This window comes from Sipha flava, unplaced genomic scaffold (assembly GCF_003268045.1).
Source record: "Sipha flava isolate LNK unplaced genomic scaffold, YSA_version1 35a_pilon_pilon, whole genome shotgun sequence".
NCBI classification, from domain to species: Eukaryota; Metazoa; Arthropoda; class Insecta; order Hemiptera; family Aphididae; genus Sipha; species Sipha flava.
The window spans coordinates 3,159,149-3,186,886 of NW_020273058.1; the positions used below are offsets into that span (position 1 = coordinate 3,159,149).

The window sequence follows — 27,738 nt, forward strand, 5'->3', positions numbered from 1 at the left end:
GGATGGACCGCCGACCAACGGTGTCTCCGCCGATCGGTTCTTCAATAGTCCGTTGCCAGTGGACTGGCGAAGGCCAAGGTCTGATATCTTCTTGTTTTCTGCACACTCGCTCGCGTTACTATTTCCGATACACACATCGTTTTACACGTATTACCGTGTAATATTTACTACTCAGCGGTATACACACAAGTTTTTGGTTCTCCGGCATCGCCGTAATACATCACATATTTACACCATCGGTACGCGAGTGCCCGTTTTTCGCGTATATTTTTTTATAAAAATAAAATAATTAAAATAATATCGATTCTTAAAAATTATCGACCGAGTTCATTTTGTGCGCCGTTTTCGCTCAACAACACCGACTACAGCCAGCAGCGGTCCCGTCCGTCGCGCCAACTCCGGTGCTTCAGCCGACGCAGTCAACGCCCCGTTTCAAATGGGTAAGACATTTTTAGAGGTTTTGGTTTTATTTTCGACTGTTGCGCAACAGTAAAACAAAATTCATCAATCGATTTGCGAAACCCCAGAGCGATGATTACAACTGTTATTACAGTTATTATTGCTAATAATCGTCGTATTTTGCGGTTTTCCAATCAGAAAAGAATTATTAAGTAAAGTCGGTATACTTAATTATATTACATGCAGCGCAGTAATTTTTCTGAAAAACATTTTTTTTTTTCTATAAAAACAAGTATTTTCTTCTTTTTTACCAGTTATTTATTTATTTGTTTAAACAATTTCATAATCTACTACATATGTATATGTATAAATATATAAATAGTAATTTAAACGATCAGTGTCGGCAGAGACGTTAATGGATACCCATAAACACACGTGAAATAAATGCATACGGCTCATAGGTAGTAGTCGTATTGACTGTTTTTTAATTTTGTAGGCGTTGCCTGCGCTCGCGGATAACAATCGAATACGTGACCCGTTGTCTCCATAATATGATGCCTACAGTAAAATCTCGGGTTCAAAAACGTGTAGCCGTTATCGGTGCATGTACGTTTGCGCTTCCAGCATTTATGCACGTCATATTGCACGCGCACGACGAGTAGATTAGGCGGCGGACAAATGTTGATAATATAGGAATTCGAACAATATAAGTTTAACAGGAGAATCAAAATAACCGAAAATTAATAAGCAGAGTAAACGGTCCGCCGACGTTTATGTTATACCACTGCACGCGAGCACTTGGGGGCAGATCACGATTAAAAATAAAACGCACAATTTCTATAACGTATAAAATACAGTTTTTTAGCGTGTTTGTTTCGTCAATAATCGTTTTTTATTGAAAAACGATAAAACTCAGTTGTGCAGTAACAAATGGTGTACGAAAAAAACAGTACAATAATAATAATAATAATAATAACAACAATGTATAATCGTATAGCAGTTAACGCAAAGATTTTTTTATTCTTACGATTAATCAATTCATCATAGTATTTATAATGTGCGATGAGCAAGTCGCCGTTATATTTATTTTTTTTTTTGTCTTCGTTCTTCGAGCTAATACCGTTTTGTTTTATTTAGACGCGGCTTTGCGAGGCATTAATTAAAAATAAAAAAAAAGTGGCAAGTATTACAGGAAATCTATTTTAGTTATATCCGACACGCGGGACTGGTTTTTTACCCAACGTACTACACCACGCCGTGATACTGTGCATATGAATTAAAACTGCAGTTTTTTTTTAACGAACTGATTAAATAATTTTGTATCGATTCGATGCACTTAGAGATTTGTACAAAACGTATAATCCATCGGAAACAACAAACTGATGTAACATCTAAAACAGCGGTTCTCAACCTGAAGACGTGCCTACTTAGGGAGTCGTAAAACAATTTTAAAAAGCAACGAAATATGAAAACGTTATTTATAATTTTTAATGTATTTAATCAAAACGATATTAAGTCACAATTAATTGAAACAATGTAGTGTCAACCCTTTCAATTTTTACCTATTTTTACTTATTAATAATATATTTTAAATTTAAGATTTAAGAAAGAGATTATAATATAATTTGTTTTAATAATTTTAAATTATAAAAATATTTTTTTCCTAACAAATAAACTCATATAATATTTATGAAAATTTCATTGATTTTCATATTATCATATTAATCTAATAAGACTAATAATCTTAAAGACTTGATGTATATAATAAAATATATAAATTTATATATATTAAACATAATTCAATCTTATTATTTGGGGGGAAAGTGACATCATAAAATAGTATGAAAGGGGGCATATGTCTTAAAAGGTTGAGAACCCTTGGTCTAAACCTTCACGCGTAATGTTTAATTGCCCGTAAGAATATGTATATATATATATATATATATAGCAAGGTACTCACAAGAACAATTATTTTATTATAAATTCGCATGATATGCAAATTTTTAACGACATAAATATTCATTAATAACTATTACCCGTTTAGTTCTAACGGGAATTGTTTCATCACCGCCGAGTTCGTGTTTTCGACGTGGGGTAGTAGACTCGTAAAAATTTAAATCGTAAATAATAGTTATTCTTCACGAATACACGAATACACATGATCAGTCACAACGGATAAATATAATATAATATACTATGATATGTACTATATAGGTGGTACATATAATAAGAGTCACGTCTTGTAAACGGTACAACGGTAATAGAACTACTTCGTAAACTAATTTACAACTCCGGGACATTGCAGTGGGTTTCGACCCCAAACGCGTTACCGGCAATAATAATAATATTAATAAATAGGAAGAAGTACATTTTATGTTTGTTTTCGTTTTGAATTTTTCTAGTACTTCGAAAAACCTGTTATCGTCATTTTGAAAATATAAAACGAAAATTAAGGCTGTTGTTTTATATTATGTTTTTACCATAATACATCGATAAATTCGGTCGACATGCGCGAACATCGCGAATTATAATTTGGTATGTACATACATCAATAATTGATATTGAATCAAATACAAGACGGTCTCCCATTATAATATTGCCCTTCTCGCAGTGTACATAGCACATCTGCCAATGAATTACGTATACACACATAGAACGAGTAATATTTCGGAACATACGAGGCCACGAAATCGGAAACGGCTGTCCCCGGTGGGATACAGGAATTAGGTGGCTCATTCACTGGCCAGTAGTAGTCTTTTGTCGTATAAGCTAACAATATCCCGCGTCGTATAAATACGATTACAACAAAAAATGATTCTGATCAAAACTCGATTAAATATAACAAAATATACTTAAACAATATATACACAAATCTTAGAAACATTATGAGATATCAGATTTTAAGATATCATTTTTAATATATTTTAGATTATGAGAGTAACATTATTAGAAAAATGTTATTGCAATCAAATTTCAAATCATAAAATACAAATAAAACACACATTTGATTTCTTCGGTTTCCTTGACAGATTTAAAACAGAAAAAGACTCATCTAGTGTACTTATCTTGCATTTAATATTTCCTATAACGTGCCTACAGTCGATTAAAAGATCAAAATCCACATATGAATTTGCGATGATTTGTACTGTTCGAATGGTATTCCCGGGAAAATATCATCAGAAATTCAGAACCAACCGGTGACGGATTAATGGGTGTAGATGTCATAAAGATTGCCCCTCCCCTTAGCTTTTAAATTGCTCAAATTACGGTAAAATCTTTTTTGTACTCTATGTATCGCTCACAATTATTCCTGTTCGATCTTCCATTAAATAAACCAGAGATCCACTCCTGGTACCGCGACACGACTCGTAGAATGTAAAATAGTAAATGTTTACACCAGTTCGACTACACCGGTCGAAGGGACATAAGGGGGAGCAACTGTTTTGACGATTGAACACCGAACGAGGCGAAAATAAGAATAGTATAATAACGATGGTCGAGGGACGACGAAGACAATTGAACGAGATCGGCACGCGGCGTAATGAGTGTCATTACGTTCCATTAGCGAATGTATCACATGACGACTGCACGTCCGACCGAAATATAATAATAATAATAATAATAATAATAATATTAATAATAATAATAATAATAATAATGAAAAAATAGAATAAGAAAAACTGTAATGACAACAACAGATCGTCCGACAAGGCCAAACGCACACGCCGGATATGTGTGTCAAACACGAACGGCCGTCATCCACACGTCACCTGATCCGATTCTCACACGGTCTTTTCGCTGCAGACCGTCGGCCGCCGTACGGGGAAACCGCGGTACATGCCAAGCACACGTCGTCATCGTTTTCCCCAAATAATCGTCTTAGCCGTCGTTTACTTGGATCGCGTGACCAATCCGCGTAGCACCAGACGCTATGATCACTAACCATGCGAACATAATATAATAATATGTAACCCGTGTGCGCGCGCGCAGAAATGATCGTAGGACGGTGGTAAATCACGCACGCACGCGCACACGATATACCTGTCACACACACACACACACACAACTAGGATTGGAGTACTGCGGGGCAAACTACAGTCATGTTACCAAAACGGTGAACTTAACCTAACCATTAGTTGCTCACCCACACCTTTGCATACCGTCACCGGCTCACGACACGTTTTAGATCTAGAAAGAAATTAAAAACGTATTGGATTTATAGCGATTATCTTTATTATTATTATTATTATTTTTTTTTTTTTTTGCATAAAATGTCTATATGAACCGAGTAAGCCAAAATTCTTCTCAGTTTAAAATTATATACGTCCACCACTGTTGAATGGACTAGTTTTTTAACATCAATTATTAATATATTATTTTTTTCATTTTTTTTCGAAAAAATAATATTGTTTAACAAGTAATATCTAAAATCAAAAAGGAGTATTTCAAGAGGGGTTGAATAGTCGTCTGGAGGTAGAGGTTTAAGCCCTAACTATATCACTATGATTCAAAGTTGACGGGAAGCTTTGCTTTATGTCTATATTTGTAACCATAAAAGTTCCAATCACTAGATAAAACTAGGTTCTATTAGTCAATGCTGAAATTTACTATTTATACCTCGATAAAAGCTGAAAACTATAATTTTTACTTAAATCGACGTATACATCTTAGAATATGGAAAATTGTTTTGGTAAAAACTATGATTAATGAATGAAAAATAAAAATGTATGTGTGATAAACAAGCTGTTGTGTTAAAGTTAGTTATCAGAGGGTCTCCAACCATGTTACGGCGGGCCCAATCTAAGCTACGCTTTGGCATCGCGGGCTAAAGTTTTTTAGAGAAATAGGAGGGTAAATAAGTTTAAAAATATATAAGATTTATTTATATCTTAAAAAAATGTATATATATATATATATATTTTCTTTTTTTTTATATAATTCAAAATTTATTTTGTTGTGATACGAGTAAGGTTACCTAATGAGAAGTTTGAAATTGTTTGCATTTTAAAATATCTAGATAGTTTGCATCAAACTTTTTCCAATCAACAGCGTCGCTTATAAACGTTCGACATTTAAGCTAAATCTATACTTAAATTTTACATATTTCATTTTTGAAAACGTCTGTTCACATAAATAAGGAAAGCTAAACATTGAAATCATTTCACATATACATTTTTTTTCAAATTTGTAATAATATTGACAAAATGTCAATGCATTTTGCGGGCCGGCTTGAAAAACTTGATAAGCCGGAACCAGCCCGTGGTTAAAATGGAATCCTTTCAATATTAGCAATATTTAAATCAAATTTAAAATAAACAAAATTTAAAAATTCATATAAATATTTTGATAATTCACTGTTCAATGTAACACACACACATAAGACAAATGTTTAAAATAACAGAAAAACTTAATAACTTCCAAAGCTATATCTGACCAACAACATATTTACATTTTTATTTGTTGTGTTAATCAGCTAACACAATTTGTACATATTCGAGGTACAAAACGGTTATAGTATAAAATCTCGAATAATCTAGTAAAATTAAGCTTTACCTAGGGGTCGGACTTTCAAGATAGTATATACTTAACATATAAATCATATATCAAACATAATAAGGACAATGATGTTTTCGAAAATATTACAGTCTACCATAAATGCTACCAAATGAAAAGATACGAAAATGTAGTTGAAAATCCGTAGGCCGGACCAACTAAGTTAACCGTAGTAGCACAAATAATAATTCAAGATACTGATACACGATATATTATTAGCATTTCCCGTTTCATGCGAACGCTTTCGGGCTTAAGAATATATCACCACGGCGCCACCGTCGTAGTGTCAATGGACTTTGTTGTGCGCCGCGACCGGACTAGTCCGATTAAAATTCATAGTAACATTATAATTTATGTGATAATACTATTTTTATGTCGGAGAAGATACAAAACGAGATGAAACGAGAAGATAATATAAAATTAAGTATACAAACATACATCCGATCGTTCCCATATTTATTATCAACACAATTTGTCGATACTACTAATGGGTGTATATATATGTGTCTGCAAATGTGATTATCAACTTGTAAACAAACATATTAATGAGAAAAAAAAGAAAAAAAATCGTAGAAACCAATAACGTAATAACCGGTGTTGGGAAATGTACGGGACTGCAAAGTAAATATATGCAGTAGCAACGACAACCCGTGTCACCGGCGATTTTTATTACGTCCAGTTTTGAACGAGCTGTGTCTACAAATAACATTGTACAAAGCTACCACAATACGGCGACATACGAAACGATCCGCAAAAAAATCGTACGCAAATAAATTAATAGAAATAATAATAATACAATGCATGAAACTCGATCGCCTATTCTTGTTGTATACCCGGCAAAAATATAATTGTGTTCGTGAACAGTGGGGAACGACGCGAATTACAAAGACGGATTAAGAAGAAAAGGGGTTCAACGATTTAAATAATTGCATAGACGATATCCGTTCGTCCACGAAAACGGACGAATATTCTGCCGGTGCGATAAAATCGTTCGATTCCCTGAGAAAAAACGACGTCAAGGATTTACACGTAATGTAGATCCCGACGACTTCTCGCTATAGCCAAAGCGAACGAAGACTACCGGAGAGGGGAATCACGCCGTGTTGGCTACGAGACAAATCGAAGACAAATCCATAGAACTGGCACTGCACCTCAGAAAATTCGTTTAATGCACGATATTTCATTTTGATTTTTTCCTATTAACGCCGTTTGTCCATTATTATTTTTATTATTATTACTGTCTGCAGTAGCTAAGTTTTCATCGACTGAGTTTCTTCTGATCAATCGTTGCGAACTGCAGTGCAATGCGCGAGTGTGTTTATACGCACGAGTGTACATGTGTGCGATGGGCGCGTTTTTCTTTCCTTATGTCAACGATGAATTCTATTTTCAATGAATCTATCATCCGATAACTGTGAGAGAAGAAAACGAACGCACCGAGGTCTGTTAAATGGGCATCAGTCATGCGCCCGGGTCTCACGGTCGCGCCGGTAACATCAACGGTCGGCTACAAATGTGCCGATAACGACCACGATGACGACTTATTAATAGACATATCGGCTAGCGTACGTATAAATAATAAACGAACAACGATGTCCAGCGAAACCCTGTTTTGTGTGTACCTCACGAAAAGTTCAATTCCATATCAAGTTTTTATTTTTTTTATAATTACTTTGTGGCGGTATTTTCGAATTTTGAATAGCAACATCTCCGAATTCGAATTACAATTTAGGATTACTATCAGAGTCTATGAGCATTTGTGTGCAACACATTAACGAATACTTCGCAAATAGACATAATCGACTCACACGTATACAGAGCGCCGAGCGGCAAAATATAACGGCTCAACAATTAAAAACGTTTACGCACCAGCGGCTGTGTACGTGATTCTAATTTGGCCATCCAATCTTCGCTCCACCACCACCACCGTGCACTCTGTAGATATTACATAGAATTCTTCGCTGTCCACAAGTCCCGTTGCTTTTGTAAATGTTTTTTCGCGAAAAAAAAAAACAAAATCGTAAAAAAAAAAATACGACAACGTATTAACTTCTCAATGGTATAACAATAATAATAATAATAATACATTGTGACTCGATGCACGTGCTGGCGATTTTTTCGACTTTATATATATCATATGATATGCGTTAGTATGGAAATCGAATTTCGGATCTTTTACTTTTTTTTACATTAATGATTCACCGTATTGTATACCGCCGAACAATACCCAATTTCGTATTGACCTATAGCCAATCATTATTCATGTTTCAGGCACAATAATAATAATATATTATAACTTGTTGCGCGTGCACAAATCCGTTAAAAACGACATTTATCGAGTGGGTTGATATGATACGAAAAATAGTAGCAATCATCGTGATAACGGTGAACGTAAGTGTATTCGGGCGGAAGTAATGCGGTAACGTTGTACTCGCCCGGTTCTCGGTTCGGGCAGGAAAAAAAATAAGAATATTACCTACCGATCGATATGTCGCGACGCGGTCATTCATAATCAATAATAATGTTCACGTTAACGAATCCATAATAAATCAATTAATTAATACGTTGTAGAGCAGTACGCACGTCGAACGAATCGAGACGTCCACACAATAATTGCCGATGCACGATAATGAATAATAAAAAAAAAAAAAATCCGTTCTACTCATTATATTCCTAACATCACGGTTAACACATACGGTCGGGCTGTGGCAACACACGAGTGGGCCCGGAGGGTTCGGCGACAAACAAGAACCTAACGAAATCGGCGATTTTTTCCACACGCGTCCCGTACCGTGTACCGTGTACGGCACGACGAAACGAATAGCAAACGAACGCGGTAAACACGCGCGTTCGGGATCGCGTCCTCTCGTCCCGTCGACACAGTGCGCCGTCGTCGTTCGATCTGCCTCCTGCCGGGCTTGTCCGCGCGCGCGATCCCTTCGCCCGTCCGCGCACTCTTCAACTGCTCGGGTCGTACGAATGATTTTCGTCCACCGCGGACGCTCGAGACCTGGCGCGGTTTTCGCGATCGCGACCGCAACACGATCGGTCGGCATCGACCGTGCTGCACACGGCGCGGCGCATCGTCGGTGCACCCGACAAACAACCCGTGCTACTCGGCATATCGCGCGAGATGATTAATGACGGGCGAACAACAATTAGCGTGTACAGCACACACGTGTGAACGCGAGCGCGCGCGTCGTCGGCGGACGACGTGGACGAGAGTGCAGTTCTGAACGGTCTTCTTACGGCCGCGGCGGGCGGCGCACCTATTAATCAATGTCACATTAGCACTTCGTGGTCGAGCTGCGACCCCCCCCTCACCCCTCATCGCCCGTTCGCGCCCGTCCGATAACGAATCCGCCGGACCGTTCGCCCCGTTCCCCGTTCAAAACGCGCGCACCCGTACCCCGCCGAACCATATTTACACGCGCGATCGCCGTCGACCGATGCGCGTTTCAAAGAGACGTTCGCGATCATCATCACGCTTGTACACTCGTCCACGCGCATCGCGACCGGTAGAGACGCGCTGAACGTTTCCGCGCTCTTGTAACGACCGACGTAACGATGATTACGCACACCTGTACCGCCGCAACGTACCCGTGTTATGTACATTCGAACGACGACGGTTTCACATGCGCGCACGGATGCTGCATCCGAGTCCCGTCCCGAGGAACGTTTGTTTTCTATACCGATTCCGTTCCCATTACGAAAAAAAAGGTATACACCGATTCCGTCCCGGTTAAAAAAAAAAAAAAAAAAAAAAAGGGTATATACTGATTCCATTCATAATCGTTTTTATAGTTCAATAATTAATAATTCGTACAGTTGTTTTTGTTATTAAATGCATTGAAAAAAAAAAAAAAAATACAAGTATTCATATTATTCACATTTTCATAAGTTATTTTTAGAACATATTACCATCATATTTTATCGTATTTCAAGCTTTTGAGAACCTAAAAACCTGATCTTCAATTTTTATGAAAACTCAATTGTTACAAGTTTAGTGTTCTTACCAATTTTCATACATGCTTTGCATTGTTCTTGAATACACTTACATTGTTCGATATTGTTGCTTAATTCTTTGTGAAAACATAATTTTATTTTATTTTTAATAAATAAAATGTTACCTTTTTCACTGTACATATATTGTATACTATCCATTTAGATATATATTAAATGGCACGGACATGCACAAATAACGACTGAAAAGTTTATTTAGTTCAATAGCTGAAATAATATTATCTTTATTAACTTTATTTCTAAATAATATGATATTGCTATTTATTCGATTTGACACGGGACGCAATTGGTATATCTATTTAAAAAAACCAGGGACGGAACTTGTATATCTTCAAATTACATTTTTAATTTTGGGACGGAACTCGGATGCAGCCGCGCGCATTTTACCACATAATCATATGTGTTTCGACGATTTCGATGCGAGTGAGCAGTATCAACTCCAATTAAATTTTCCCACAGTCTACTGAATTTAACATATATATATATATGTAAGCGTGTGTGTATTTTTTATACCATTTAGTAGTAGAATTATATTAGTGGATACACCGGTTTTATATTATATTTTTTCGGTAATTCGACGGTGTTTATTATGAACACTGAGCAACAAGAGATCTCACAATAAATTGTACGTATCCGACAATCTTATTCGTACATTTACTGTATGTTTTCAATCGTTCTCTTGCCGTTCGGTCCGTTTCACGTAGTCTAGTATAATTATTACAGAACGTGCATCGTGAGTTTCGTAATAGATTAAAAGAAGAATTCTACGCGTGGCAAATGATCCGCAATGCTAGAGAGAGATCTGCACAGCCATACGTTAGGCGTAATGTTCTAATACCTGCGGGTTGGATCGTTTTGGCCGCAATTTTTATTTTTCAACGATAGGAAAACGGGGAATGCCGTTTTATTTTGATTTTTCGACCGAGCAATCGAAATACGATCGTATCTTGAAACCGTCGATCGTTCACCGACATAATTCTGAAAAAGTGTTGAAGAAAATGCGACAGCGACCACGCGGGAAAAATAAACAGGAAAACCGTCCGGTTCCTATGAAAAACAATGAAGCCCTCGGAAGATTGTGCGCCACGAGTAACGGTACACCGCCGCACACGTATTCATACATGTGTGTGAATCGGACAGAACTACACGCCGAGAATTCCTTTCCGTTGCGAACGCATCGGCAGCGATCACTACGCGCCGCCACCGCCGTTTCCGCCGTCGTTCGATATCAGCTAATATACACATTGCGCTTACGCACGACAACATCTACGCGCGTATACGTGTTTTTCACGGGCGATTTAACCGAATTTCGTGTAACAGTAATAAAAAAATAATATTCAAAAACATATTATACCACCACGCGTGTAGAGGTACGAATAAACGACGACGACGAATGCATTTCTAAGCGAACACGTCATCGCAACACACGCGCGCACGTATCGTACGCGTATAAATAAATAATAAATAAATAAAATCGCGATTTGGAGCACAAATCGTATAAGTACACAAAAAACCGGTTGGATCGTTCGCTGACGCGACCGGTTCGACGACGGCGGAAGGCAAAACGGCCGCACAAGTAATTATCTATTGCCCTCCCTCCCCCACAAGTGGCCGTGGATAAGAATACGAAATTCGCGAGTGACGGTGCGACCACTCGGCAGCCGATACGGCACGCACCGCACAGCTACTGCAACACGCGCGGTGAATCGTCTTTTTCGCGTGCACCAGGATCAACCGTTGTGTGCCACAGGACACAATGCATGTGCGTACACGTGGAGTGTACCAGTAAAGCCAGAACGATGCGTGCACACGCCGTGCGGATTACCGTGGGCGACCACTGCCGCCGTTAGGTTAGCCCACACACGGGAGACGTTCAACGAGGCGATATATTATTGTATCTTCCTTTGAAGTCGAGACGTGTACAGTATTCAGCGTGCATACGCACGGTACGCGCATATCGTTGTTGTTGTTGTTGTTGTTGTACGTTGTACGGTTTGTGTGCGTGCTGCTGCACAGTTCTCACAGCCACGGCGAAACCTTTGACGGACAACGGACGGAAACGCGGAACACGCATCGTCGTTTTTCTTTCCCCGTCTAGATCTATTTCTTTTTATCAATACCTACGTGTACTTTTCCACTCGTTTTTGCCCGGGACGAACGGTAGACGTTTACGCGCGCGCGCGCACGTTACACGTACATATCGTCACGTATGACGGCGGACCGGCCAGCCGGGGAGAGTAGACGAGGCGCGCATAACTGTAGATCGACGGTAAGGTCGATACGCCGTGAAAAACGCATCTGATCATCATCACGCGTGTCCAACCCATAACTACTAAACGCACGTCGTCCAACACGCGGCAATAATATTTGGCCGCCGTACAGGATGATTATTGTATTACACAGAAGGACCGAATCAAGTGAATCCGCACATCATCGGCGATTGAAGTCGGTGACTCGCGAGACACAACGCGCACGATTGAGAACGCGGTACATTATGCACGTACATCACATCATTAAATGTTTTCTGACGAGCTACATATCGTATTCAACGCAAAGAATGTATGAATCGCTAACCGCTCACCAACGAGTGTATAAATATATATGAAACGATAATACGCACGTGCGACCCGAGTACAAAATATACGATAACGCACAGACACATGCGCCCGTACTACGACTGCCGGTTGGTAAATCAATTTGCATTTTCACCCGATTCCAAATTTACATGGAAACTTGTATGCGTTGCGTACACCGTGTACAATGAATGTAAACGTAAATACACCACGTTAGAAACGTCAGCCGTTGAACATAATTTACGACGTACTGTATTTTCGTCGGACACAACTTTTTAATTATTTATTATGCGATACTCGTTCGAGACATAGTGGACGCGCCGGGACAACGACGGTTTCGCAGCATGACGACTAGATCAAACGACGATTATAATTCGGCGAACGCGTTTAACAACGCGATAGACGTTCGGATTCGCGAAATTTGTCACGCTTTACAGTACGGGCAGATCGATCTTTGGCCCCTGGAGGACCTGCAGCCATGTGAATAGCCACCGCAGCAGAGATGAACCGGCTCGTTAAAGGCGACGCAATATTGCTTCGCGCGCGCGAGCACACAATAGAATGTTCTAAGCGCGCGCCGCGGTCACGACCGCCGGCAGGACGCGCGCCAATATTATATACCTTCTACAAAAATACATGATAATAATAATTTGTTGACCTATATTTCTGCATTATTCGCCAATATAATACACACACACACACACACACACACACACATATATATATATATACAAGTATATAAACACGTCTACGGCGACCGATGTTTTCCGGTGCAACAATCACGTTTTTACTCGATTCTTAAAGCTGCAGAGTGTAAATATACATACATACATATATATATATATGTATATTATAACTACTGTTGATCGGCGAAGAGCCTCGACCATCAAAAGTATAATATGAACCAACTCACAACGAGATTCCAGGTCATTGCAGGACGAGAATACATTTAGACATGTGTACATGTGATTATTAACATCGCACGAATGCAACGAATGTCCCGACTGGTGCAGCATGGTAATAGGCGACGGCTAAGCGTGAAGGATACGATACGTAACGTGACTTAATAATCTATGACAATACGATGACCCGACCAGACTGATTAAATGCAACCGCAGCTGCGACTCGGATATCATTTTTGTACGAACTCCGATCGATCGATCGCGGCACAAATAACTCTATCACCAAGCACAAGAGCGCGCATCGTCCGGTCATGGACGGACGTTGAGACTTGTTCGAGAAAACAAGATTACGCGGCAAACATAAACTATAAATAAATATGTATATTTACACCTCAGTGCGAGTGTGATAATTATTATATTATTACCACGCGGTTAATAATATGATTTTCTTGATCTCGTGTGCAGTACACGATAAATTATGACGAGAATACACGGGCGATTGCGATGACTGTTTTCCGGTGAAACATTTATAGCGTGCAGTCCTCCGCAAGACATGTACGATGCAAGCAGTTCTCTAAACGCGTGTGCTGTTACGAGTACATAATATTTTTTACACTTGCGACAACGATTCATTGTGTTCATCGCGAGCCAATTTTCCTTTTGTTGCCCAATAATAAAAAGAAGCATTTCTTATTTATTTTTTCGCGCACCCGTTTTGTTTCGGCGCAGTTTTTGTTTCTCCTCTCGGAACGAATCGAACACGTACTATAGTGCTGCAGCAGAGAAATCTCCCTTCTAATGGAATGCCGTTTTGATTGAGTTGTGGAAAAACAAAATATTTCCGGTCAGAAAACACACTTATTATCGGTGACAGTAGCATATGGTGAACCATCTTCGTCGTATTGTTTTTTCGTCAATGTATATTTTTCGGTTCATTTTCTTTTTTAATATTATGAACACTCACGTTAAAGCGAAAAAAAAACTCTTCGTCGCTTTAGGCTGCACTAACCGGTTGATGGTAAACTGCATAACATTAATTATTATTACTGCACAGTTATGAGACATAATCCTACTAAAAAACCGTTTCCCACGGACGCAGCGCGAACGATCACGAGAGAACTGTCATAAAATAATTGTTATTAAACGTAGAATAATCGAATATCATTAAACGACGTTTTGTTTAATAATGAATGTGTAAGGTGTCCGCCAAAAAAAAAAAAAAAATAATAATCTATAATTTGTATTTGACATTATAATAAGTTAAAAACCGTTTAATACTAAGATCATTGTAAAATAACCACGACAATAAACTGCCATTCAAATCGTCGATACTTGAGCACAAATGTTGTACGTACCATAACAACTTATGTCACAGTTAGAACGAAATAATTTATATGATAGGAACCGAATACATTTCGAACACAAAAGAAAAATTAATATGCAAAAAACCTACTTAGTAAACACCTAAGTATCTCACAAAAACTAAAAATAATATTATATATGTATGAATATATGTATATGTATATATATATACATATAACTAATATTGATGACAAAACATTTTGAGAAAATCCAGTTGTATACCAGATTTAAACGTGTCAAATTGACTAAGTGGAAGTGTGCGAGACGAAATAAACGTAATTTTTTTTATAATACCGTCTGAAAAATGCACTGCATGTATTGCTACCAGGCATGATTCATATCCGTCAACCGAAGCGAGATCATCATTTAGCGTGATTGCCGCGGTGGCATAACTACGTAGAACCAAATTAATGCATGATTGTCACCGTCACGATGGAATTTTCCGCAATAAAGAAAAGTGTGCTTTCGTATATTGGATTTTATCGGGTGCATACTCGTTGCAGGAAAAATATGATAGGTTAATTATGATAAAAATACAAACATTGCGCGTACCGTACTCCGTGACATCACTGGGAGAGGACCACGCGAAACATGAAATCGGCCTCAATTATATTACAGACAACTACGGTGTATACAGTGAAGACACTTCGAATTTCACAACGACGGTTTGTAATTGCATTTTCGTTATTATTATTGTACAGTTGGGTACGCACTACGAAGACGGTTCTCGATTTACAAATAATATATTTTTAACCCATCTATTATTTGCGCGGAGAAGAGCAACACAGATTGTTTCACGGTTTTTTCCAGTGACTTTTCAATAGCGGTTCAAAAAAAAAAAAAAAACCTTCGATTTTTTTTGTTAATGTAGGTCAAGAATGGATGAGTAGGTACGGCACATCGACTCCCGATTTTCCAGTGTATAAAAAAACATTATTAAATATTTTCAACCCGGTAGAAAAGACGATTGTGCGATGTCCACGGCGTGCGTCTCATTAAAAATAATAAAAAATAAAACTGGTTTCAGAACGCGTCATGGAACGCCTCCGGGTAAGGTCCCGCGCGCAAGACCACCGTTACGTGATAATATATTATATTATTATTTATAGACACACTTGCTCTTCGTCGTCGTTGTCGTGATATTGAAATCAGTAATAATAATAATAATAATAATAATAATAATAATAATAATGGTAATGAAAATAATTCGGCGGGTGAAAAGTCGCGTGCAGTTATCTTGGGTGAACTACACGTTATTCCACGTGAATGTGAGGCTACAAAAAGAAAAACTTATTAACTCGTGACGATGACTCGTATACACAAGTCTACGAATTAATATGTGCAACTCGGACCGAACGGTTAAAACAATAACAGCCTCCGGTAAACACGTTGCGCGCTAATCTCATCAAAGAGGATAACACGTCAAGGTGCGCGTGCAGGTGTGATCGATCGTAGACGAACGATAAACACCGCTTGTTTTTATTATTCAATCCGAACAAAACGCGTTTGGTTTAGCCTCTGGTACATTAAATTACACACACACACCTATATGCGCTTACCTACACATAGAACTTCATCAGAAACGATAAACTGACTTTTACGTTTTCTGATCGATTGTAATTTTTCGAATAACAGTAAACAATGAACACCTTCACACACACACACACACACTACTATTATTGCTGCAGTGGTGTGTTACCTTCTTATTTAGAATGGTAATAATAATACATTCGAATAAACTACATATATGTCCCACAAGTGCAATTCGAAAAAATGATTAATTCATTTTAATATATTATATCGAATAACGTTTCAATGAAATTCTATATCAATATAAAACAAAAAATGAACGTCTTCGCGAAAACCGTATCAGCAAAAGCACTTATTTCGTCTCAACTACACGCTACTATTATTTCGCTTTATAGTTTTTTTCTTTTTTCTATTCTCCACATTTTATTAACGGTAAGACGTGTACGGGGTCTGGATTTCATCTACACTCGCATTTACACATAAGCATGTACGCCATTACATGTATACATCGGTCACCGCACAGCAAACCGAATGGCGGCAAGTACACTTATAATATAGCAGTAAATCGACGGCAATCAATACACATACTGGAGTAATTGCATGCGGTTTAATGCATATTTTCCTACTCTCCCTGTTTGTTTTTCTTTTTCTCACTTGTTTTCTAAGACCATGTAAAACAACATCGCTTCCGGACTCGTTCCGAGCATTATTCTCAACAAATCAAACACCAAGGAAAATAGAACCATCTATATGATATATATACATATATAAATCCTACGGGTTAAAAATCCGACGAGGATTGGGGTATAACCTATTCGTATTGTACATAAGATACCGAAATCCGTTATGTCACACTGTATGACTGAGTAAGAAACCTTCCGTTGTCCCACACTCTGGAAAGGCGTCTAAACAGCAGCGACGACGTGATATTAATCTACTGTTTCTCCGGGGGGCAGTAATGACGGTGTACATAGTATAATATGCCGTACAAAACATAATAATAATAAAATATACGATTCACTCGACGTCGGTTTAGATTAAGTTGCGCGAATTACGCGTAAGCCCGTGTTAATGGCTGTACCGACAGCGTACACTGATAATGTGTATTGCTGTGGGATGTTTTCGGGTATCCTATACGCAAACGTTATTTTCTGTTTTTACAGCGTCGTCTTACTCGCATGTTAACCAAAATGTACGTACGTAAGAAAAAAAAAAAAAATACTAAATAATAAAACGTATCACAAGATGTTTTTGCTGTCTCGTCGTCATAAGACTACACACGTCGAGTGTTGCGTTGAGCGGAAAATCGACGACGACGATAGTAATATAAATATTATTATAATATGCGGTTGCACGTATTTTCGTTTTTTTTTTTTTTTTCGTGTGGTATCGCTCGTACAATTTGTATTCGGAAAATTGTTTTTTTTTTTTTCTCTACGTACTGAGACGGGATTTCGATAACACGTCCGGTCGCCACGGTGTGCGGGCCCACTACGCGGTGGGTGTACACGGTTGCCATTCTCGTCGTATACTCATTCGTTTTGTTTCGCGTACTGTTGCAGGCAAGACCTTCATGAGCGCGCTGTACGCGTGCGTCATGATGCTGACGGTGGCTTCGGCCACGTCTCTGCAAGACTGCGAAGCCGACATGACGGGGTTCGAGTTGGTTACCGGGTACGTGTTCACGGCGCCCGACGACCTGCTCGACAGTATACCGGGCACGCTGATGCTGACCGACTGCCTGGAGGCCTGCCAGTCAAACGACACGTGCTACTCGGTCAACTACGAGACCGGCCTGTGCGTGATGTTCTCGTCGAACGCGGACGCCTATCCAGGTAAACGAGGGGTGTGTTGCTCCCTTTTTATCGATTCGCGTGTACGGCACAATTACGCAATAGCAACGGTCTAGGGTAAAGGAACGGTGTAGGGAGACCGCGCGCCGGCGGATGTACCGCGGGAGTTATGCTGGCTGCCGCTTCTTCCCGAGCCCAGCCGAGTCGGTAGCACGAACGTATGTAACAACGCCGCACCGTCGTGATGAGTCCAAAGCCTTAACCCCCGCGAGCTTTACGTGTTCACTCGACGGAGGTCGACCTCTATCGCTACCGATAACCAATTCAAATCGTTCGACGTTGTGCCGTACGGGTAGGCGGCGAAACGTTTTTATATCGTCGGGGTACACACCACGTTCTGAACGTGTACGGATCGTAACTGGCCCGGTTACTCGTACTCTCCTCCTCGGGGCATCCACCACCGCGGGCAACGGTTTTCGATCGGTGCCGCGCGGACACGTGAAACGGCATCGTGGGCGAAAGAGCGCGCGGTGCGACGTTCGGGCGGTCCCGGCCGGTCGTGCTCGAATCAAACCGAATTGTACAACACGTTTCCCCGATTTCGAGCATCACGAAAAACACTCGATTTCGACCTCGAGTCACATTCCAGTTTAACAAAAAGCAGCATCGTTTCCACGTTTCGGTAATGTCTCCTAAAAACGTGTTCACTTCATATCCAACCATCACGGGCCGTTAAATTTTCAAACGTCTATAATAGCAGCCACGTCGTATGCGACCTATCAGATGGGTGATCGAATTGAACGACTTGTACACGCTGTGTGTTATGTTATTGTAAAACAGCGTGCGGCAATACGCTCAAAAGTCGTTTACGATAAAGGCAAATTAAATATACTGTTAACGTTACACGTAGTGCTGTGTAAAAAATAGTAATTGGCCAGTGAAAAATGTAAATTACGTAATGGGATCTAATAGAGCGCATGATGATAATCTTGCGTAAGAATCGAGTGGCTTCGGTGGAAGTCCATTATCTTCGTGAAATTAGGCAATTTTTTAGTCGCGTATGCCGAGGGTTTTTTTTTTTTCTACAACCGTTTGATTTCGCTATTTTTTCGGATGTCGACGATCGCAAGATGAGCGAAAAACGGGATAACGCGATAATCGGTTGGCGGTCATGTTCGGACACGGTTTCAACCGATACGATTATTATTATCACGATTCATTATTATGCAGTGTATTCAGGCACGGATTTCCTTCGCCAAATTCACGTGTCCTTCGCCCAATCATTGATTATTACCTAAACGCTGCTATTGCTACCTCTGTTGATTCCGACATAGTGTCGTAGACGGATGACCACCATGTGAGGTCATTCGAAACAACGTTCACCGTTTTTTGATAAATGTTTAAACCGCCTGCGATTCGCGGACATTTCTATGAAAACGAATTACGGCGTTCTTCCTATAACCTACGTGAATAAAAAATAAATTCATACTGTTTTCTGATTTTAAGAATTTTCCGTACAATACTGATTGTACTTTTACCACCTTATAATAATTATATTCACCGGTAAGGGGAGGGGGATAGTTCTCGACTAAACCGTACGTCACGTTTTCAATCCCGTTCCATAACTAATGTGTACACCTGACTTTCCAAACAACCATGAGGTGTCACGTTTAAAATCCTACTAGATGCGCATTTAGATATCTACTCTTACTTAACTCGCATGTTTATTTTTATGCTTTTTTAGGAGCACTGAGCAAATCACAGTTTCCAGTGTTCACGATTTACGCGCAAAAGACATGTCTAGGTATCAAGCCTTGCGAAAGAGCTTGGTGCTTCGATAGAGTACAAGGTTATAAGCTCAAAGGTTTTGGCAAGAAAAAATTATCCGCATCATCCAGACAAGATTGTTTAGAACTATGTCTAGGCGAAAGAGAATTCTCCTGCCGGTAAGTACAAATCAAGATAATTCATAATACTATATGAAATCGACTTGAAAAAATAATGAAATTTTTAAACCAATAATTCAATATTTTGAGTTTCCATATTCAAATAAAAATTTAAAAATATACCATTTAAACGAAACTTATTAGATTTCCGCAACTGCTTATCTGGGAACATAATATCGTTTGTATACTTATTTTTAATATATTTTTTAATGTAAACTCTTTTAACATCCTCATTAGAAGTAAAAATTAAATAATTTAACTATAAAAGAAATAGAGTTCTTCTAATTGTTCTAAAGGTTATTACCGCTCGAAAAAAGTAATAAAACAAAATTAGTAACACCCACGTCGAATTAATAACGTTAAAATTAAAATAAATATAAAATGGTATTAGCTTTTCGAATGAACTGCGATGTCGGACGCCTAATCCGTTTTGGTAATTGTCTATTTGTACGGGACATAATCGCTAGGAATAATAAAAAATAACACCTATTTTATCACGTCGTTGTAAAAATAAATGGTTAGAGAGCTTTTTAAGAGTTAATCAATTTACTCGGTTCGCTTAATTAACCGCGGAAGAAGTCGCACATTGTTTTCCACGATCACGACCAACCAACAATGGATATTGAAAACACTTAAAGCGCCTCACACACACGCATCGCTTTAACAGTATTCAAATTGTAATAGGGAGGTAAATATTTTCCAATAAAATGGCTAGTTTTTTTTTTTTCTTTATATATAAAACACGCACGCACGCACCACCACAACCGAAAACTTTTGATTGAATTGTTTTGCATTTAAAACTATAAAAACGATGGTGTTGGTCACGTAATACAAATTTTAAAATGAGTACCTATATAGTTATATTTCCATCGGATCTATAATATGTATTCCGTAAACATGGCAAATACACAATTTATGCGCACTAAAATCTAATAACATTATCGTTATAACTGTACGTTCGTAAGTCCGTTCACCCACGTAAACACACACGTACACGTAAATAAATGTAGAACACACACACGCGCGCGCGCGCGCGACGTCGAATTGAAAAGAAATTGACATTCCGTCAGACAAACACGAGTACCCCTACACACCCCGTCGTCTCACACATTAACCGGGATCGATCTACATGGCCGATTTTAATTATTGCTATGCTGAATTTTCGATCCGCTGGGAATAAAAATGTAAGCAAAACGTGTAAATCAGGAATAATACATTGGAAACATTCCAACACCGACAACGGTCACTTCACGGATATTGTTATCATACACGTGTGAACACAAAAACGTGCCTACGAATAGCATATGAAAATGAACGTCGTGTGGTATTCTCTCCTCGTATGTTATCCGAATCGGATCATCGGGTAAAAAAAAACCTTACATATCCGTACGATAATGGAAATTAAAATATGTCATTGACTTGTCGCGATGACTGCATGACAAATCCAATACATAATACATATGTATTTCTACGTAAAACATTCGTTAGGTCGTCGTCCGTCGCACACCGCACGTTATGGTGTTTCGCGAGCAATTTGTAGTCATTATTGGGAATCAATGAGTTTATCGGCCTACTAAACGCCAGACGAACGGTGGATTTGCATGAAATAACTTATTCGCGAGACATCGTAAGAACGGCGCCGAGCGTGAGGGTCACAGAAGAGCCGATACTCGGGTGACACGACCGCTGGAAACCGGTTAGTCATCGTCGTCGAGCGGTTCACCTACTGATTCTCTTCTGCCCTACTGGCACGCAGTCCGTACTAAAATAATGCGTATAGTAATAATAATATAATTGCAGAGACCTCTCGTGTTCGCAAATCACCGATTTTTTTTTCTCCCGCAAACCGGAATTTTAGGAATGTTTTTTTTCTTTTGATAAACCTTATTCACGTAAACATTATGGACTTCTACGACAATTCTCTACGATTTTCGTATTATCATCACTTACGAACGTTTTAAGTGCCACTCGTCCGATAACACGTAAATTATTGTACAACTTTGCTGTATAAATGAATTTAAATATATATATATATATATATATATATATATATATATATACATTCACCTTTAATTCATTGTAAGCCATTCTATAGTCGCTCGGATGTTTGAACATTTCAGTGAATGGCAATCTCTTGAAGTACATTTTTATAACAGTTCCGACAAGCGAAAACTCACATTTAATAGTTATTGAACCGTTACGTTCAACGAAGTTATATAAGGCAATTACTGACATGCAATTCGCTTAAGATGTTCACTTAATTTATTTTCATTATTATTTTTCTCAAATTGTTTCGCTACGTCCATTGACGTTCAATACCTTCTTCGCTTAGTGCACCAAGATTTGAAAACCGTTCATTACGACTAGACAGCCTTTTTTCGAACCAATCAAACCTGTCCCGCAACATTGTTCCGATTTTCCAAATCCCGATATTATTTTAAACGCGGAGCACAAGATTATGATTAAAATATTTTCATAAACAATCGACAAATCTTGTACGAGATAATTCGAATAATCGCACACAACATCCGGACGACGTGTACATGCGCGAGAATGACAAGCTCTTTTGCACGAATCTAAGAAAACGGTTTCAAAACTAGTTTACGAACACACGTTGAAATAATTTCATATATCGATTATATTTATAGAATTAAATCGTTCCGTCATAAATATATGTTATATAATAAGTATCGATATTCCGCAATGTCATCACATAATTAGACACATGGACGCGCGTACACTACATTTTAACGCTCCTAATATGGCGCATTTCCAAGTCGCAACGAAATTGGACCGTCGCCATAAGATAACAAATCACTAACGCGAACGTTGAATGCAATGACTTAATAATAATGTTATAGAAAAACAATTCAAACAAAACGCCCCACTAACAGTGATCGAACAAAATAATTTTAAACCTAAACGTGCGCATCCATTACACTCCGCGTAAATCGTACATAGTAATAAACGCACGAAACACGTTCGTAAATGGCTTGTATAATGTTCCGGAAATTAAATTCGTGATTCTATTCGATCGTGATTCAATAACGTAGTGGCGGTAGCAATAATCGATGATTGTTTAGTAGTGCTACAGATTTAATTACCACAAACATAGATACGAACAACTCTAGACCCGATACATATTATAACACAAGCGCAACATAGATATTTCCAAACGGGTTCTTTTGGCGATTCGCAATCGTCGAGAAGTATTTATTTCGCCCTATTATAAATGTGCATATAATGCTGAAATCGAGCGGTTTTATGGTTTTTCACGAAAATCTACGAATAGCAAAAATAAATAAAACGATCGCGCGCGTATTGAATGTCACATTAATCGTGACGTTTTTACAGGTCAGCAAACTATAACAACAGCACTGCCGAGTGCGAACTTTCGGACATGGACAGGTTGACGGTAGCCGGTCAGGGGGTGTTCGAACCGGCCAGCGGGATGGATTACTTGGAGAACAACTGTGTGGACGAGCCCATAAAACTGTGCGAGTTCAAAAAATTCCCCGGCCGCATACTAAAGACCGTGGACTCCGTGTATCAAGACGTCGGATCGCTAGACGACTGCCGGGAACTGTGCCTCAACTCGCCGTACAGGTGCCACTCGTACGATTACGGTGATACCGGCGAATTCGTCTGCAGGCTCAGCCATCACTCCCGGGCTACACTGGCCGACATACAGGTAAAATTATTTTGACAATGTACGACACACCACTAGCGTGATATTATTTTCAAGTTTACGCCGGAAACATCTTCGATACGATTCATGTAGAATGAAATTGAAATAATAAAAAAAAAAAATAATAATAATAAAAAGGTTATCGTTTCAACATGCACGTATTTTCCAAACTCGATGTACAATATACATTTGACATTCGATTTCAGCAACGATATATCACACGTAGATATACGGATACACAAAAATCAATGCATTTTCAAACGTGGATATTTGTTCCTAAAAAGTCTATTTTCAACGTTTTGTTTCGTTCAACGTGTACACTCTCATTCTTTCTACTAACCATATAGTTGAAATATTCATATATTTATGTAAATACGTAATCCACCTCTTTTGTATTGTATGAAAATGAAAAATAAAATTCGATTGTTGACTGAACTTCAATAATGAGGCAACTAATGTTTCATGTTTTCGTTACCGTGTGCCGTATCCTTTCTCAAACACGTTTAGTTGTTGTAACCCACATTCGAGTGGTGCCAAAAACGGAATCCTTCCACACGTACACACGCACGCGCGCGCGTGCACATATTCACACTCACATACACACAATAATACTAATAATAATTGTAATAATAACAAACCAACGCCATGGTACGTTATCCCCGGGATGTCGGTCTTATAGAGGCCCTCGATATATATCGACCCAGTTTTCGGTTGATTAGAATCGGTATGCCGATAAAAATTATGACACCAACGTTTGTATATTTTTTTACTGCGATTTTTTAAGACGAGTTCTAAAATATTATCTTTTTCTAAAAGTGTCTGCCAGTAAATAGTCGAAGAACGATGAATCTGGGTATTTTCATTTTTCAACGATTTCTCTAGATTAACCTTGAATGTTTTGACTTATGAGAAATGAAAAGAAGTACTTCCATTCAAAATAGATTTAGCACATAATATAAATATTATTAAGTGGTAACTGGCAGTTTTCGATTTTGCGATTTCCGGTAAAATATTTTCGTAGAGTATTTTCGATTGTGAGTTATCCAATGAATTATTACGACAGTGAAACATTTTACAAAACAAATAAAACAGGTAAATACTAAAAAAGTATTTACTCTCCATAATTTAAATGTAATTATTTTCAATTCGATATTTTGTCTAACACAAAATTATATTTTAAATAAACAAATACTTTTGTAAATAGAAAATAGAAAAATTCAAAATAATTTCAAAAGAAAGTTTTCATAAATATTTAAATGTAAGTGTTTGGAATCTCAAAACAACGATAAAATTAACAGTACATTTTGAATCATTTAAAATATTTAACACGGAAGTTTGAAAACAAGAAACCTGTCCACCCGCATGCAGGTCAATGACATTTTAAATGATACACACGTTCTAAATATACGGGCGTAAAGAATACTAATTTCTATGTAATCCAATGCACTTATATAATTTAAAATGTTTTAGGATCCCTACCTAGAGGTACCAGAAGCATCTACTTACGAGCTCAACTCTTGTTACAACATAAGTATCGAATGCCGCTCAGGAGACATGGTTGCTAGGATTAAGACTAGTAAATTATTCAATGGAAAAATTTATGCTAAAGGAAATCCAAACTCTTGCGTTCAAGATGTAAGAGGAAGTTTGGATTTTGAACTTGAAATGGCTTACGATGACGTAGAATGTAATGTAAAACAACAAGGTTTGGGTAGATATATGAATGACGTAATTATTCAACACCACGACACCATAATCACCAGTTCCGATCTTGGAGTTGCCATCACATGTCAGTACGATTTGACAAACAAAACGGTTTCAAATGAAGTAGACTTGGGTATACAGGGAGATTTAAAACCAGCTATGACGGAAGAAGTCATCGTGGACTCTCCGAACGTTGCTATGAAGATAACAGACCGTCAAGGAGCTGATGTAAAACCTTCTGCTGAAGTAGGAGATCCGTTGGCTTTAAGATTTGAAATATTGGATCAAAACAGTCCTTACGAGATATTCGTCAGAGAACTAGTAGCAATGGACGGTGTCGACTCTAGTGAAATCGTATTGATTGATGCTGATGGATGTCCAACTGATCACTTTATTATGGGCCCTCTATATAAATCGGCAGATACAGGAAGTGGAAAGGTACAATCTTTAGTTTTTCTATTAATTTTACATTTATTTATTTTGTACACAATATTGGGTTGGCATTATATGATTTTTATTATTTTTTTTTTTTTTTTTAGATTCTTTTATCATATTTTGATGCATTTAAATTCCCTTCATCCGAAGTAGTCCAATTTAGAGCCCTGGTTACACCTTGTATGCCAACCTGCGAGCCTGTTCAATGTGATCAAGAAGATGCATCGGGAGAACTCAGATCTGTACACTCGTTCGGAAAGAGAAGGCGTCGAAGATCAACCAAGAGCACTTCAGACGCAAGAGACGACTTGCTACTTGTGCAGAGCATTCAAATCACCGATAAATTTGGATTCGGTGCACAACAAGCATCACCCGAAATGAAACCAACTGACGCAACAACATACAGTATAAAACACCAAGACTACAATATCGATAGTTTATGCGTTAATTTGTTTGGTGTTATAATATCGTGTCTTGTGTTTCTGGCCGTTCAAGTCGCTGTGTTAATAGCTTGGGCGTATGTTTGGAACAAAAAAAGACAAGTCGATAAGTATCATCAAGATGGGCTTTCAGTAAGTATGAGCATACCAGTTGGACGGACAGACAGCATGTGTAAGCTGTACGATTCGGGGTATGCAAAACGATACTAAGGGATAATATTCCTTAATGAGACAGTTTGCCATGACAGATTTTTAATCTAAATTAGCTAGAAACAAATTATATATTTGTTAATCATATTGATAAACAATCTTTTTGAAGTGACATCGCGCTCAAATAGCCTTAACGGTCCAAATAAATTTAATTTAGTATAATTTTTTATTTTAAGACCGTTAACTTTTATATAGGCTAGTAAGTTTGACTTTTAAGTTTTAACATTATCAGATTATAAATATAATCAAAACAATTAAAAATAATTAATTTTTTCGATCATTTATAAAAGGTTATAAAATAATTTAATTTTCTAAATACTTGAGATGATTCTGAATAAATTTCATTTTCATTTTTCAATAAACAATATTAAATATAATACGTTTTCAAAAAACATTTAACATTTTATATTCCAATAAAATATTTACGTTTACATAATAACTATTTTATAAACTCAATTGTATTAGATTATCAAAATTATGAATTTCTGTTTGTATTTAGAAAACTAACTATTTATTCAATCGTTTCTCGTAAAATTGTACAATCATTTCATCAAATTCAATCACTTTATACATATTTCAGCACAAGTCTTACTGTATTTAGAATACTATTTAAATTACTGGATATTTTTAGTTTTTGGAGAGGTTACAGTAATACATTATTAAATGTAATAAAAACTTTATTAAGACAACTTAAAATAATTATTAAGCAAAATATATAATGTAAATTAAATTTCTTAGCCACTCCCAATATTCAATATAATAATATAATGACTAATATTATAATTTAGCCAACAAATTTAATTTATTTTAGAATTAATTAACATATAAGTATTTATTGAGCTGAAACGTAGACGATTTTTCCTACGATAAACATATTATGTATGTTTGATATTATTCAGACAAAATTTATACTTAACACAAAATTGTTGGAGTCTTGTCTACGTTTCTCAATGCTTAATTATGGCAACTTTCCCTTAACTTGGAACATACAATGTAACCAATAGCTTAAGCTTATATTTACAGTTAAACTTTCAAAATTTCATATTTTTTACCATGTATAAACAAAATTAACCAAGAAAGGGAAACTTTAAGTCAGTAGGTACATGTAATTATAGAATTTTTTAAATGTAACTATTCATTTTTGTATTAAGCCTTTTTTACTTCAAATATTATTATGATA

General features: G+C 37.6%; 2 protein-coding genes across 2 annotated transcripts in view; one reads left to right on the plus strand and one right to left on the minus strand.

Moving 5' to 3' along the window:
• Window positions 1-27,738, minus strand: part of LOC112687576 (autophagy-related protein 16-1) — a 179,411-nt gene that overhangs the window by 140,280 nt on the left and 11,393 nt on the right. The window lies entirely within an intron of this gene.
• Window positions 33-26,843, plus strand: LOC112687575. The gene is made up of 6 exons (XM_025560327.1): window positions 33-440; window positions 17,905-18,177; window positions 19,880-20,081; window positions 23,436-23,772; window positions 25,240-25,911; window positions 26,013-26,843. Exons 1-6 carry the CDS (start codon window positions 437-439, stop codon window positions 26,556-26,558), a joined length of 2,034 nt encoding a protein of 677 aa, XP_025416112.1. The 5' UTR covers window positions 33-436; the 3' UTR covers window positions 26,559-26,843.

Coding starts and splice junctions, on each gene's coding strand:
- LOC112687575 (XM_025560327.1), top strand. Junction 18,178..19,879: donor GAACGCGGACGCCTATCCAG/GTAAACGAGGGG, acceptor ATGCTTTTTTAG/GAGCACTGAGCAAATCACAG. Junction 25,912..26,012: donor CAGATACAGGAAGTGGAAAG/GTACAATCTTTA, acceptor TTTTTTTTTTAG/ATTCTTTTATCATATTTTGA.